This window comes from Emydura macquarii, unplaced genomic scaffold (genome assembly GCF_026122565.2).
Source record: "Emydura macquarii macquarii isolate MOO-44397 ecotype Brisbane River unplaced genomic scaffold, CSIRO-AGI_Emac_v2 contig_1253, whole genome shotgun sequence".
Classification (NCBI taxonomy): domain Eukaryota; kingdom Metazoa; phylum Chordata; order Testudines; family Chelidae; genus Emydura; species Emydura macquarii.
In genome coordinates, this window is record NW_027131390.1 from 53,521,860 (window position 1) to 53,534,063 (window position 12,204).

Here is a 12,204-nt window from a genome sequence, read left to right on the forward strand (position 1 = left end):
TCTCCCTCTCCCGAATGTCCTGTACTATTTTTATTGTAAAGCTGTGAACATTGTATGGAGAGCTTCACACATTTTTTTTTCAAGATGCAATACTACAAGGAACCATATTTATAATTCATGCATTTCCATTTCCTGCCTTTGTAAGGAAATGTGTGTACCCTTTGATTTGATCAATAAATGCATTTGGTAGGTGCCTGTATCAGTGTTTGCAAAAAATGTGTTGTGCACCTAAAACAAAAATTCACTGAAGAAGCTGGTTATAGTTTTTAACAAAACTAGGGGTGTTACTTAGGTTTCTCTACAGTCATCATATGAAGTCCAAATGTATGCTGAAACTATAAATACAAAGTAAGAATTCCAAATGGAGATCCATTTTTATCTTTTTTCTTTTTGTTTAATTATGGTTACATGTAGACTCATAGACTTTAAGGCCAGAAGGGAACACTGTGATAATCACTTCTGACGGCCTGCCCATCATGGGCCACAGAACTGCACCTACCCACACCTGTAATCATGATTTAAAGACTTCAAGTTCCAAAGAATCCACCATTTACTCCAGTTCAAATGAGTAAGTGACCAGTTCCCTAAGCTGCAGCGGAAGGAACCCCCCACCCCTCCAACTTCCCCCACAGCCCCAGGTCTCTGCCAATCTGCCAAAATTCCTTCCTGATCACAAATGTCAAGATCAATTAGACCCTGATCATATCAGTGAGACCCAATAGCCAGTCACCGGAGAAAGGATTCACTGTAGTAACTCAGAAACCTTTCCATCTAGTGTCAGATCTTCGGCCATTTGAGATATTTGCTACAACAGTCACAGATGTGACACACGCCATTTTTGGCAGTCTCATCATTTGTAAATTTATCAAGCCCAGTCTTGAAACCAGTTAGGTTTTTTGCCCCCACTTCTCTTTGGGAGGCTGTTCCAGAACTTAACTCCTTTGATACATACAAATATTTGTCTAATTTCAGTGTGAAATATGTTGATGGCAGTTTGTATCCATTAGTTCTTGTGCCAACATTGGCTCTTAACATAAATAACTCCTGTCTGTCCTCTTATCCTTCTGATGTATTTACAGAGAGCAACCATATCTCCCCTCAGCCTTTGTTTGGTTGGCCTTTAGCAAGCTCCTTAAGTCACTTCTTTTAAGGTAGGTTCTTCATTCTTCATTCCCTTGGTTATCTTAGTAGCCCTTCTCTGCACCTGTTCCATTTTGAATTAATCGTCCTTAAACATGGGAGACCAGAATTTCAAACAGTATTCCAGATTAGGTCTCGCCAGTGCCTTGTATAATGGTAATAACACTTCCCTATCTCTAATGGAAATACCTCACCTGATGTATCCTAGGACTGCATTAGCCTTTTCCTTGGCCACATTGCATTGGAGGCTCATGGTCATCCTGTAATTTATCAGTACACCCAAGTTTTAGTCCTCCTCTGTCACTTGCAACTGATAAATCCCCAGTTTATAGCAAAAATTATTTTTTAGTCCCTAAATGCATGATCTAGCACTTTATATTATTAAACTTCATCCCATGTCTGTTGTTCAGTTTTCAAGGTACTGCAAATCTTCTGTAATATTTTGATCCTCCTCCATACTTTCTGTACCTCCCAACTTTGTGTCATCTGTAAATGTTATTAGTGCACTCCCACTTTTTTCACTGAGTTCATTAATGAACATGTTAAAAAAGATTGGTCCCAAGACTGATCCCTGAAAAACTTCACTACTAATCTTCCTCCAGCCTGACAGTTTACCGTTCATCATGACCCATTGTAGTCTCCCCTTTAATCAGTTCCTTATCCACCCTTCAATTCTCATATTAATCCACATCTTCTCCAATTGAACTAATAATTTCCCTTGTGGAACTGTATCAAATGCTTACTGAAATCCAGGTAGATTAGATCCACTGCATGTCCTTTGTCTAGAAAATGAGTTATCATCTCAAAGAAAGAGATCATGTTGGTCTGTAAAAGCAATGTTTTATTTTATCCCAATTACCATTTACCTCTATGTCCTTAACTACTTTCTCTTTCAAAATTTGTTCCAAGACCTTGTATATAATTAAGGTCAAACTAACAGGCCTGTAGTTTCCCAGATCACTTTTTTCCCTCTCTTAAAAATAGGTATTACATTAGGAATTCTCCAGTCATTGGGTACAACCACCAAGTTTACAGATTCATTAAAAATCCTTGCTATTGGGCATGCAACTTCATGTGCCAGATCCTTTACTATTCTTGGATGGAGTTTATATGGGCTCTCCTGTTTAGTCCCATTAAGCTGTTTGAGTTTGACTTCCACCTCGGGTGTGGTAATTTCTACTTCCATATCCTTATTTCAATTAGCCACCCTGCTACTACCCCTAAGCTCCTCATTACCCTTACTTAAAACTGAGGCAAAGTATTTGTTTAGGTGTTGGACCATGCCTAGATAATCTTTAATTACCACCACATCCTCAGTGTTTAGCAGTCCCACATTTTTCTTTCCTTGTTTTCTTTTTATATGACTAAAAAACCTCTTACTGTTTGTTTTAATTTCCTTTGCAAAGTTCAGCTTTGCTTGGCTTTTGGCACATCTCACTTTTTCCCTACCCTTTCTGACCTCCAAGAGGTAGCTTTCCTTGCTTATCCTTCCCATCATCCATGCCTTGTTAGCTTTCTGCTTTCTCTTAATAACCTGTTTGCAATGCTTGTTCATCCAGTCTTGTCTGCAACCCTTCCCTGCAATTGTTTTCCATTGCTTGGGATGCAGGCTTCAGATGGCTTCTGCAGCTTTGACTTAAAGTAATTCCAAACCTTCTCTACATTCAGATCCTTGAGTTCTTCAGTCCATTCCACTTCCCTAACTAATTCTCTTGATTTTTTAAAGTCTGCCCTTTTGACATTACAGTAAAACATCTTGTATATTGTGACATAAACCCTCCCAAAGGCAATTCCTCCCAACAGGACTTTTGTCTCATTGAATAAGGCTGATCTCTAAGTTGTTAGATATGAACTTCACATTTTGATAGTCCTGAAGCCACTATTAAAGCAGATTTTTTGAGTGCTACATAGATGCTTTCATGTCTTTCTTTAGCATCCCAATCTTTCTTTGCCTTCCATGGAGGGGCGAGCACAAATTTGGAGTTTCCATTCACATTTTCCAGAACTTTGCTACATTTTATTTCACATCTTAGCTAAGCCTTCCCTATTGATGGAAAGTGCTAATGATGACTGACAAACAGGAAGATCAACTTCCTCTGAACCCTGCATCCACTGTAGTGAACTCTCCTTAAATGCTGCTCTTGTGACAAGCCATTACAGCCTAAAACCAATTGGTATTTCTTTGACATCTTCCTGGCTTCTTAAATATCATTCACTGCACTTTTTAAAATTACTAGAAACCTAGCTTATCTGCAGCCTTGGATTGAGCTAATGAGGAATATATTAGTTGTCTGTCTATCTTGGATATTTCAGAGATAAGGTGGGTGAGGGAATATCTTTTATTGGACCAAGTTCTGTTGGTGAAAGAGACAAGAAGAAGAGCTTTGTGTGGCTCAGAAGCTTGTCTCTCTCACCAACAGATGTTGGTCCAATAAAAGATATTCCCTCAGCAACTTTCTCCTCTGCAATCTGGACTGGTGTATAGCTGTGTCACCCCAATCCCTCAGTCCTGCAGCCCGTCTTGCACTTGCTTTGCTGTGTGAATCCCCACTTCTGGGTCAGCCCACACAGCCTCCTGCAAGCCAAGCGGCCCTTAATTTAGTGAGTGAGTGCTTCTGACCAGCCACTCATGGATTATTCAATGACACCAGCAAAACTCTGTCCCAGATGCAACCCTAGGAACATCCACCTTGCAATGTTCAGTGCTGTCCACTGAACAATGCAAGCTCATGATTAATTCATCAGTTTATCAAAGTAATTGGTATGCACCAGCTCTGTCCCTTTAAATGAATTCTCTAACCCACATTACACCACATGCACTGCTTTAGATAAAACAAACAAACTTATTAAGTACAGAAATATTTTTAAGTGATTGTAAGTCAGAGGAATATAAATCAGATTTGATCAGGATGAAATAAAAGCAAATCGCATTCTAAACTAAGCTTTCAGTAACCTTACAAAGTCAGATAACGCTCACCACAGGCTGGCTGACCTCCTTCAGCCAGGCCTTCCCCCTATGGACAGTCTTTCAGTTGCTTGATATTGTTTTGCAGATGGAAGAGAGAGCTCGAGATTTCAAAATATCTCTTCTTTTAACATGTTCCTTCACCCACCTCTAGGGTCAGGTGACAGACAATGTCCAGCATGGCTTCCTTCACTTGAGTCAATGAGCATCCCTTTATTGATGCTTTGGCTAGTCCATTGTTCCTGGAAGAACTGGGTTATTTTATGCATGCCTTAGTGATGCGTGAACTACCTCTCTGCTTTTAGTGTTTGCCTAGATCTGCCTCAAGCCATGAGACACATATTTGGGAATATTACACAGCAGAGCTTCAAAACCATATGTATGACATTGCAACAAACATACTAATATAACAATAACATTCAGTATGTCATGAGCATTCCGAAAACACCTTACATGACATACTTTGCATTATACAATATACAGTTACACTATAAGGGTGAACATGAATGATACACAATCACAGCATAAGGGTGTACATGGGGTGCAATGTGTCACTCTCACCTTATCTCTCTCATACCCTGGGACTAACCTGACTGCAACTACCCTGCATACCTTGGGTATTTCTAAGGCACCTATCACTCTAGTATCCAACTGCAGATATAGTGGTTGCATCTCAGGTATCTTTGGATGAAGTAGGCCACAGTAATACAATTGTTATTTCTTTACCATCTTTCTTTAACTGCCTCTTTTCAATGTTTTTGGTTTTGTTTTTCTTTTAGAATATCGCTGAACCATTTCCTTACAACTTTTATTCAAGTTAGATCCCAGTAGGAAGTCACTCCCTTGTCTCAGCTGATCTCATAAAGGCATGGCAGGGTCTCTATTAATCATCATCATCAGTATTTGTACTATAGTAGCATCTAGAAGCCCCAGTCAAGATTGGGGCCCCATTGTGCAGGGCTCTGTACAGATATGGGAGAGTCCCTGCCCCAAAGAGCGGACAATTAAAATAGACAAGGTAGAAGAACTAAAGTGTTTATCTCCCCTTTATAGATGGAAAGTGAGGTGCAGAAATTAAGTGACATGTTCAAGGTCACAGCAATCTTCAAAAGGTTATACAACTATTAATCCTCAAACAATGGATTAATGTTTTTAATCTACACATCTATGTACTATCCTTGTAAATGATAGTTATAAGATGATGTACTTACCTTATGTTAAGATTGAGTTTATCTTTTTCAGTTTAACCAGGGATTCAGTCTTTTTTGTTTGTTTTTATGAAGTATATGGTGTATCTTCTCCAAATATAGCCGATAGGTAAAGGTTGAAGTCTATGGAGATTTTCAAATCTGTTAGCCCTCTATGAATTAAAATTATTTTAAAAATTGGACTTTTAAGAAAAATTGTCTGGAACGTGTCATCATTTTATCCCTTTTGATATCATGGCTGGTGTGTTACCCATCGCACTTCCCCACATAGTTAAAACTATGCTAATTGGGTTACACAAGGATTTCTAGACTGCAGTAAAATGTTGGAGATCAGGAAGCTTGGGAGCTAGTCCTATTGTGATGTAGTGGTTAGAACAGTATTTAGTAACTTGGTAGCCAAGGATTTGTGTTAGTCTTTCTGAAAGGCGATGTGGCTGAGTGGCTAGGACTTCAGTCTGCTGTATTAGTCTTGGGTTCTGGCCAGCTATGCCTGAAAGGACTTGTACAACCTCTGTCACTTTTATTTCTAAAACAGAGGAATGACATTTGCATGTCTGATAGGATAGGTTAAAAAGTCAGAAACTGAGAAGCCCTTGATTATGTTAGCTGGTAAACAAACGGCCTCTGGGACTCGTACTGTGGCAGACCAGACGTTCACAGCACTGAAAAGTGCCAAAACTCGTCACCTGACCAGATCTTGCCTTCTGCTCAAGCTGGTTCTCAGTCCTTGCTGACACGTTTTGATCCACAAGCCTTCCAACACTCTGGTCCCTAGTGCTGATGTTCTGACCCTCAGGTTGATCAAGGCCTTTCAGTCCAATGCTAAGGTTTTGACCTTGACCGCAGATAAGACATCTAAGTCTTCCTCTCTATTCCCAAAACACTCACATGCACAAAAATGTGTTGAAAAGATTAAGCTGGTCAGGGTTATCTCTTTTCAATCAGCTCTGCATACCTGTGATTCACCCAATCTACATTTTACCTTCCCAGGCAAGGCTTCTAGGGTTTACTAACTTCTCTTTAACAAGCTACAGTTAGGAGATTATACACCAAAAGAGACTGAGCCATTATCTCCTTTTGCAGCCTTAAAGTGGACCAAACCAGGGAAACTTGCGTTTTTTTTGCCTACTAACACAACTGAATTTTATATTTTATATATGCAATTTTATATATGCACCTGAAGTCTACATGTGTGAATATCATGCTCTTTTCTGTGTATATCATATTATTACTTTATTAGTGGTACATTTGACTTTTGTTGATTCTTTAGCATAATTAAATGTCTGGAATGCATAGAAAAGATATAAAGTGCTGTAAAGGTGCGCAGTAATAGCATGGTAATGATCTTATCTCTTGTTGTGATGTAATGTCTATAGACTTCCCTGACCTGTGATTTTCAAAGACGCTATGCACCCATTGCTCCCATTAAAGTGAATAGGTGCTCAACACTTTTGAAAATCCAAACCTTTATTCTTGTGATGTAGCCTCAGGTATTGCGAGTAACATCAAGAAATTCAAGCAATTCACATGTAAGGAAGATCCTGTACCATCTATTTCTCTGTCCTATGGATATGGTCTGCACCATTTCCCTCACCATTCAACAGCACAGTTCCTAAAAGGTTGTCGTGGAAAAGGCTGGCTTTATGTGTACAGACATCTCACCAAAGCAAGCCTTTACCACAGTTCCAGGAATTGTCCTTTTTAAATAGTAGCACCTGCTCTATCCTGTACATGAATTGCCTGACTTTTCTTGGTGTTACCTGCAACATCAAGTTGCCAGTATTTTGACTCTGTCCTTTTTCCTTTGGTTTGCTGGAGGGGAAGCATCTCTCCGTTGTGCCAGTTTCAGAGCTGCTGTCATGTGACCTTTTAATGCTTCACATTGTTTAACATAGTCAGTTGGCGCAATAGACAAGGAAATAACCACATTTTAAAATGAGTGTATAGTTTATATCTTGTAAGTACATGCACCAGGGAAAGTACAACAGATTAAAAACATAATGCACTTCTAGACAGTCTGCCATCAGAAAATGTAAAGATGCTTGTAAACATTAACGGGTTATTAGCATCTCTACTCCTTTGAGCTAGAGAAATAGTATTATCCTTATGTGTGGGAAAGACATACAGAGAGAATGAGTTGTCCCTGACTGCACATGAACATCTGTGAGAGAGCCAGGGAAACAACCCTGCTCTCCTGACTCCTACTCCCTTGCCTTCATCGTATGGCCTCCTGTGTTTTACATGATATAAGCTTAAAACCCCCACTCTCTCTTTCAGGCAGAAGCAGTCTACGCCAGTCAAGAAACCAGCAAAAGTATTTCACAATGGATATAGATGATGAAGAAAATATGAGTAAGATATGTATATTTACATAATAATAAACAATATAGTCCTTTCTGCAAGAGACATTTTTTCTTGTAGATGGGTGGACATACAGAAATGATGTGAATACAAATGAGGGGAAATTTCTGTGTGTATATAGTTCTCTTTATATGTGTGTTCATTAAAGGAGAATTTTCGCACTGGGAAAGCTTTCAAATACATCTGATTAACACATAATCCAGTTACTCTCCACATGATTTATACCTTTGTACCATGCTTGCTAATCATCAGAGATATTTCTGTTTCAAAACAGCATATCCCCTCTTACCCTGTTTTCTCCTGCTTTGAACTAGCAGTGAAGTAATGCTGATTAATTTAATACATCTAGGGCTTGAACTGAGGAAATCTGGAGTTGTATGCTAAATTGGTAAAACTATCACCCTGTGTAGCATCCTGTCTCATACAAAAACATATATAGATGTCCCAACACTCCTAGCTCTATGTCCTTGCTACTTAATCTCTCCAAATATCACCCTGCAGAAGAACTAGAAGTAGCGATTACAGGAATATTCTAAACTCATATGAGATCTGGGTTAGTGTAAGAGAGTAGCTCCTGCCTGTTACGATCTTCCAGCTAGATTACAGGCTGAACAGAGATCTTATCTTCCCCAAAGATCAGAGCCTTTTGTGTGCCAGGTGTGTGCCTGTAGCTGGCCAGTCCATAGACAGGTAATAGAAGGAATGAGACTTGAAGGGAACAAAGATCATTATTACTTTGGGGATGCCTGGGGGAGGAGAAACTGGGGAAGTGGGGCAAGAAAAAGAGTTTGGGAAACTTGGGAAAGGAATAGGAATGGGGAAGACATGGGGTACGAGAGAATGGAAAAGGGGAGGGGGAAGAATAAAGGAGATCGAATGTAAGAGTTTGTGAAACAAAAGAGAGGGAAAGTATAAAGCGAGAAATAGAGGAAAGAAAAGCAAGAAAATTGTAGTGCTCTGGTGTCCCCCCTCCCTCCCATTTAGAGTAACAGTTTCTTCTCATTAGAGATTCAGTCTTGCTCTGGCCAAGATCCCAGCAAAGTGTTTAAGCAGATGTGAGTAGTTCCTTGGCTTCAATGGAACTCCAGAAGTGCTTAAAGTTAAGCACATGTCTAAACGCATTGTTGAATTGGTGTGAAAGTACTCAGCCTTTTGGAGGATTGAGCCTTAATTACCTACAAAAAGAAATACTGCAACCACGTGATTATGAAATTATCTTATTTTTAAGGTATTTGGTCTTTTAACCATCCTTATTTTTTGTGAATGATAATGAATTGCTGTATATGTGTTGCTCTTGAAGTACTGTTCATGAAAATCTCCTATGCTTTACTGTAAATTGTTCTATGCTGTTTAAACCCAAGCATTTGTTTATTTTGTCCCTAAATTTTAAAGCTAACATATATCATACCCTTTCTTTGACAATGGTAATGACATCCGAACAGTACAGCAAGGCCTTGTATGGGAAAGATACATTTCAACGGGAAGTTACAGTGCTTTTTTATTGGGAAATCAAGAAGCTGGGCTGTTGTAAAATGACTTCATTATATTAAAATTCATTCTGCTCAGCTGTTTATTTAATTAAAATACTAGCTTGTGTTGGCCTGTGTTTGCTTCAAGTTAAGTAAATTTTCTTGCATACACAGAAAAAATTAAGGTAGAGAAGACAACTGAATCAACCAGTCATTTAAAAACAACAAAATGATCAATTAGCCAAAATTTATTCAAACAGCACAAATAGGAAATGGCACCTTTGCCTTTCCACAGGTGTAAGAACTACTAGAATCCCATAGTGTTGAAGTTTGTGAACTTTCCTGGAAAATGGCTTAAGTAAGTAGAAATGAATATTCCTGTACTTTTATCACTTACTATTGCCTTGGAACAAGAGAGGCCGTGACACATTCCTACTGGGTTTGTTGGGATTTTTTTAAGCATAGCCTGTGCGCTCCAGGCTCCGTAGAGAATAAGATCAACAATTTCCAAAAGACATTCTCATTATGAGTTTTAAAAGAAGTAAGAGATGTAATTGTGGTAATTCAAGTGATTTAAAGAAAATACTACATTATTAAATAGGCATGTTCTAACTGAGTATGTCTGAATACAAATAAAAATTGCCTTGTAGAGATTGTAGTATATTAACGTCCTGTAAATGTCCTTATTCAAAATATTTATTATATCTACAACAATAATCTTTTCATCTTGACATATAGAAATGTCACTGCACCATGGATGATGCGAGAGACATGTGGTATAATCAAGACTGTCTGAGGGAAACTTAATACAGCCAGTTACAGTTGGATGATATTATGTGTGAGACAAAGGAGTCTTGATGCATTTGTATGGCTCTTTAGTGCATATGTGCATAGAAAAGGGATTATATTAAGCAGGGTTAAATTTCTCTAAATAAATTTGATAATATAGCCTTTTAAATTAAGAAAAAATCAGCCTATCTATCCTTGGCGTCTACAAATATTAGTATCCTTTATCTTTCTGTACTCTTAAATTACATGGAGCTGCATCATATAATGTCAGAAGTTAGCTAATAAAGCTTATGTTATTTTCTGGAACTACCTTTTAGGGAAGCCTTCAAGGGAGAAGAAGGTGGACATATACAATATCATAGTCTCCAACTATAATCTCTATTTTATCTGCAGATACTAAAACTCATATCAAATTGGTTGTGCAAAATTATAAGGTGATGGTTAAATTTTTTTCTAAAATGCGGAAGAAATTGAAAAACAAATTGAAAAATCTGGGGCCAACATATCCAAAAGTTGGATCCTGCAGTCAGACACTAAATCCATATTTAGATTGATTTGCAAAAGTGCTGAGCACACAATAGCTCTTAGACCATAATAGAAACTCTGAGGTGTGCAGCACTTTTGAAAATCAGGTAGGTGCTTAAGTACATGTGTAGAGTCTAACTTTTTTTAAAATCTTGGCCCAAGTGGTTAATAAGTAACCACTGGAAGAGTGTGTATCCTTGCCAAGGAGAGATTTAAGTAAATGTCTATTCACATGTCCAACACAAAAACTGATTTAAAAAAAATTGTATACATTTGCTCAGTGCAGTGTTTTAACTGTTCAGATAGTGAAGCCATTCTTGCAGTCTATCAGCTAAGAATTGTACTTGCCAATAAAGTTGTTATTGATATTTCTGAGCATGCTGCTGGTTCTAATTGACATTTTGATTGAAAGCTGACACCAGCAGCACACGATCTAATGTTGGATTATAAATCAATTTCTTTCCATCGTTTTAGTACTAGTTCCACAATCAAATGAATTAATTTATTGCAAGATTTTCAGAAGAGCTCAGTGGCCATTTAGTCACCTTTCTGAAGTGGCTGGGCTTTTCAATGCTCACATTTAGAACAATAAGAGCAGCTGCAGGCTGAGCACTTTTGAAAATCTTACCACTTCATATTGGGGTCTAAATCTGCAGCTGAGCTCTTTTCAAAATCTGATCCATAATCTTTAAATAAACATTAATACTTAAATATAAAAGGTTTTGTTTCCAGATTAAATTATTATTAAAGATGTTTAGATCCATGTTCTCTTTCACAATTTCCTCCAGGAGTTGGTCTTTTCTTATTGCTAATGTAGGCTACTGTTTTAGAACCCTTAATGAAAAGAAATTTATAGATGGATGCCGTGATATGGTATTATATATCTTATCATTTCCCTTTAGTTTACAAATAATATTTGATGGCAAATGCCTGATGCTACCATACAGACCAAGTGATCCAAAAATATGGCTCTAGAGAGGATATAATTTTCAAAGGATCACAGCTTCAGCTAAGAAATTCACTGTTCATTTAGCAGAGTTTTATTAAATTGTGTTATTTAAATACCCTCAATGCAGTACTACAATATTTTAAAAGAACGAAATTTCATGAATTAACATGCTGTGTTGACTATTATAATCCACTAGTATATATACTGTATACAATATTATTTGAGGTTCCATTTCAGAAATCCTTTTTTGATAAAATGAATTGCCAGAGCATGTTTCTAATGATCAAACTCTTAGTAATTTGGGAAGATGAGTGTTCCCCAAAATTATTTATTTTACTTCTATTTGCCAATATTGTACTAATCTTCATTGTCCAATACCTATTTGTTAACAACATGTATGTTTCTACTTTGGTTCTTTCTTTTGATCTTCTATTCTTTTTGAGCACCGAAAGGAGTAACCTATCGAGCTTTTGCTGGAGGATGTTATAAATGAAAATTTAGTAACCATTCCATCAGCTTTGTAACCTGGGTGAAGTGGTGTGTGTGCACCAGTTATACTTTGGGAAAATTAAGAAAAAGTTTGAAATCCATCAGAGTACAAGAAAATTTCCTCTTTGCTTTATTTAAATTCTGGATTAATTTGTATAATCTGTTATCATTATGAATGTATTATATTAATAGATATTTGAAATATTTAAAACTGAAAGGCTGGAAACTCTTAGATTACTAAAATTGCATTTTAATTTACATAGGCTAGTGTAAATTCAAACTCTTCATTTGCAGCAGTTTTCTCACATA

The 12,204-nt window shown here is 37.5% G+C and overlaps 1 protein-coding gene across 6 annotated transcripts in view; it reads left to right on the forward strand.

The window, feature by feature from the left end:
* The window catches only part of ADARB1 (adenosine deaminase RNA specific B1), a 272,145-nt gene that overhangs the window by 141,876 nt on the left and 118,065 nt on the right, over positions 1–12,204 (forward strand). For all 6 annotated transcript variants that reach the window (XM_067548805.1, XM_067548806.1, XM_067548809.1 and 3 more), the window contains one exon: positions 7,591–7,665. In XM_067548805.1, coding sequence (XP_067404906.1) covers positions 7,638–7,665 — 28 coding nt within the window. In that variant the 5' untranslated portion in view covers positions 7,591–7,637. The remainder of the gene's footprint in view (positions 1–7,590; positions 7,666–12,204) is intronic.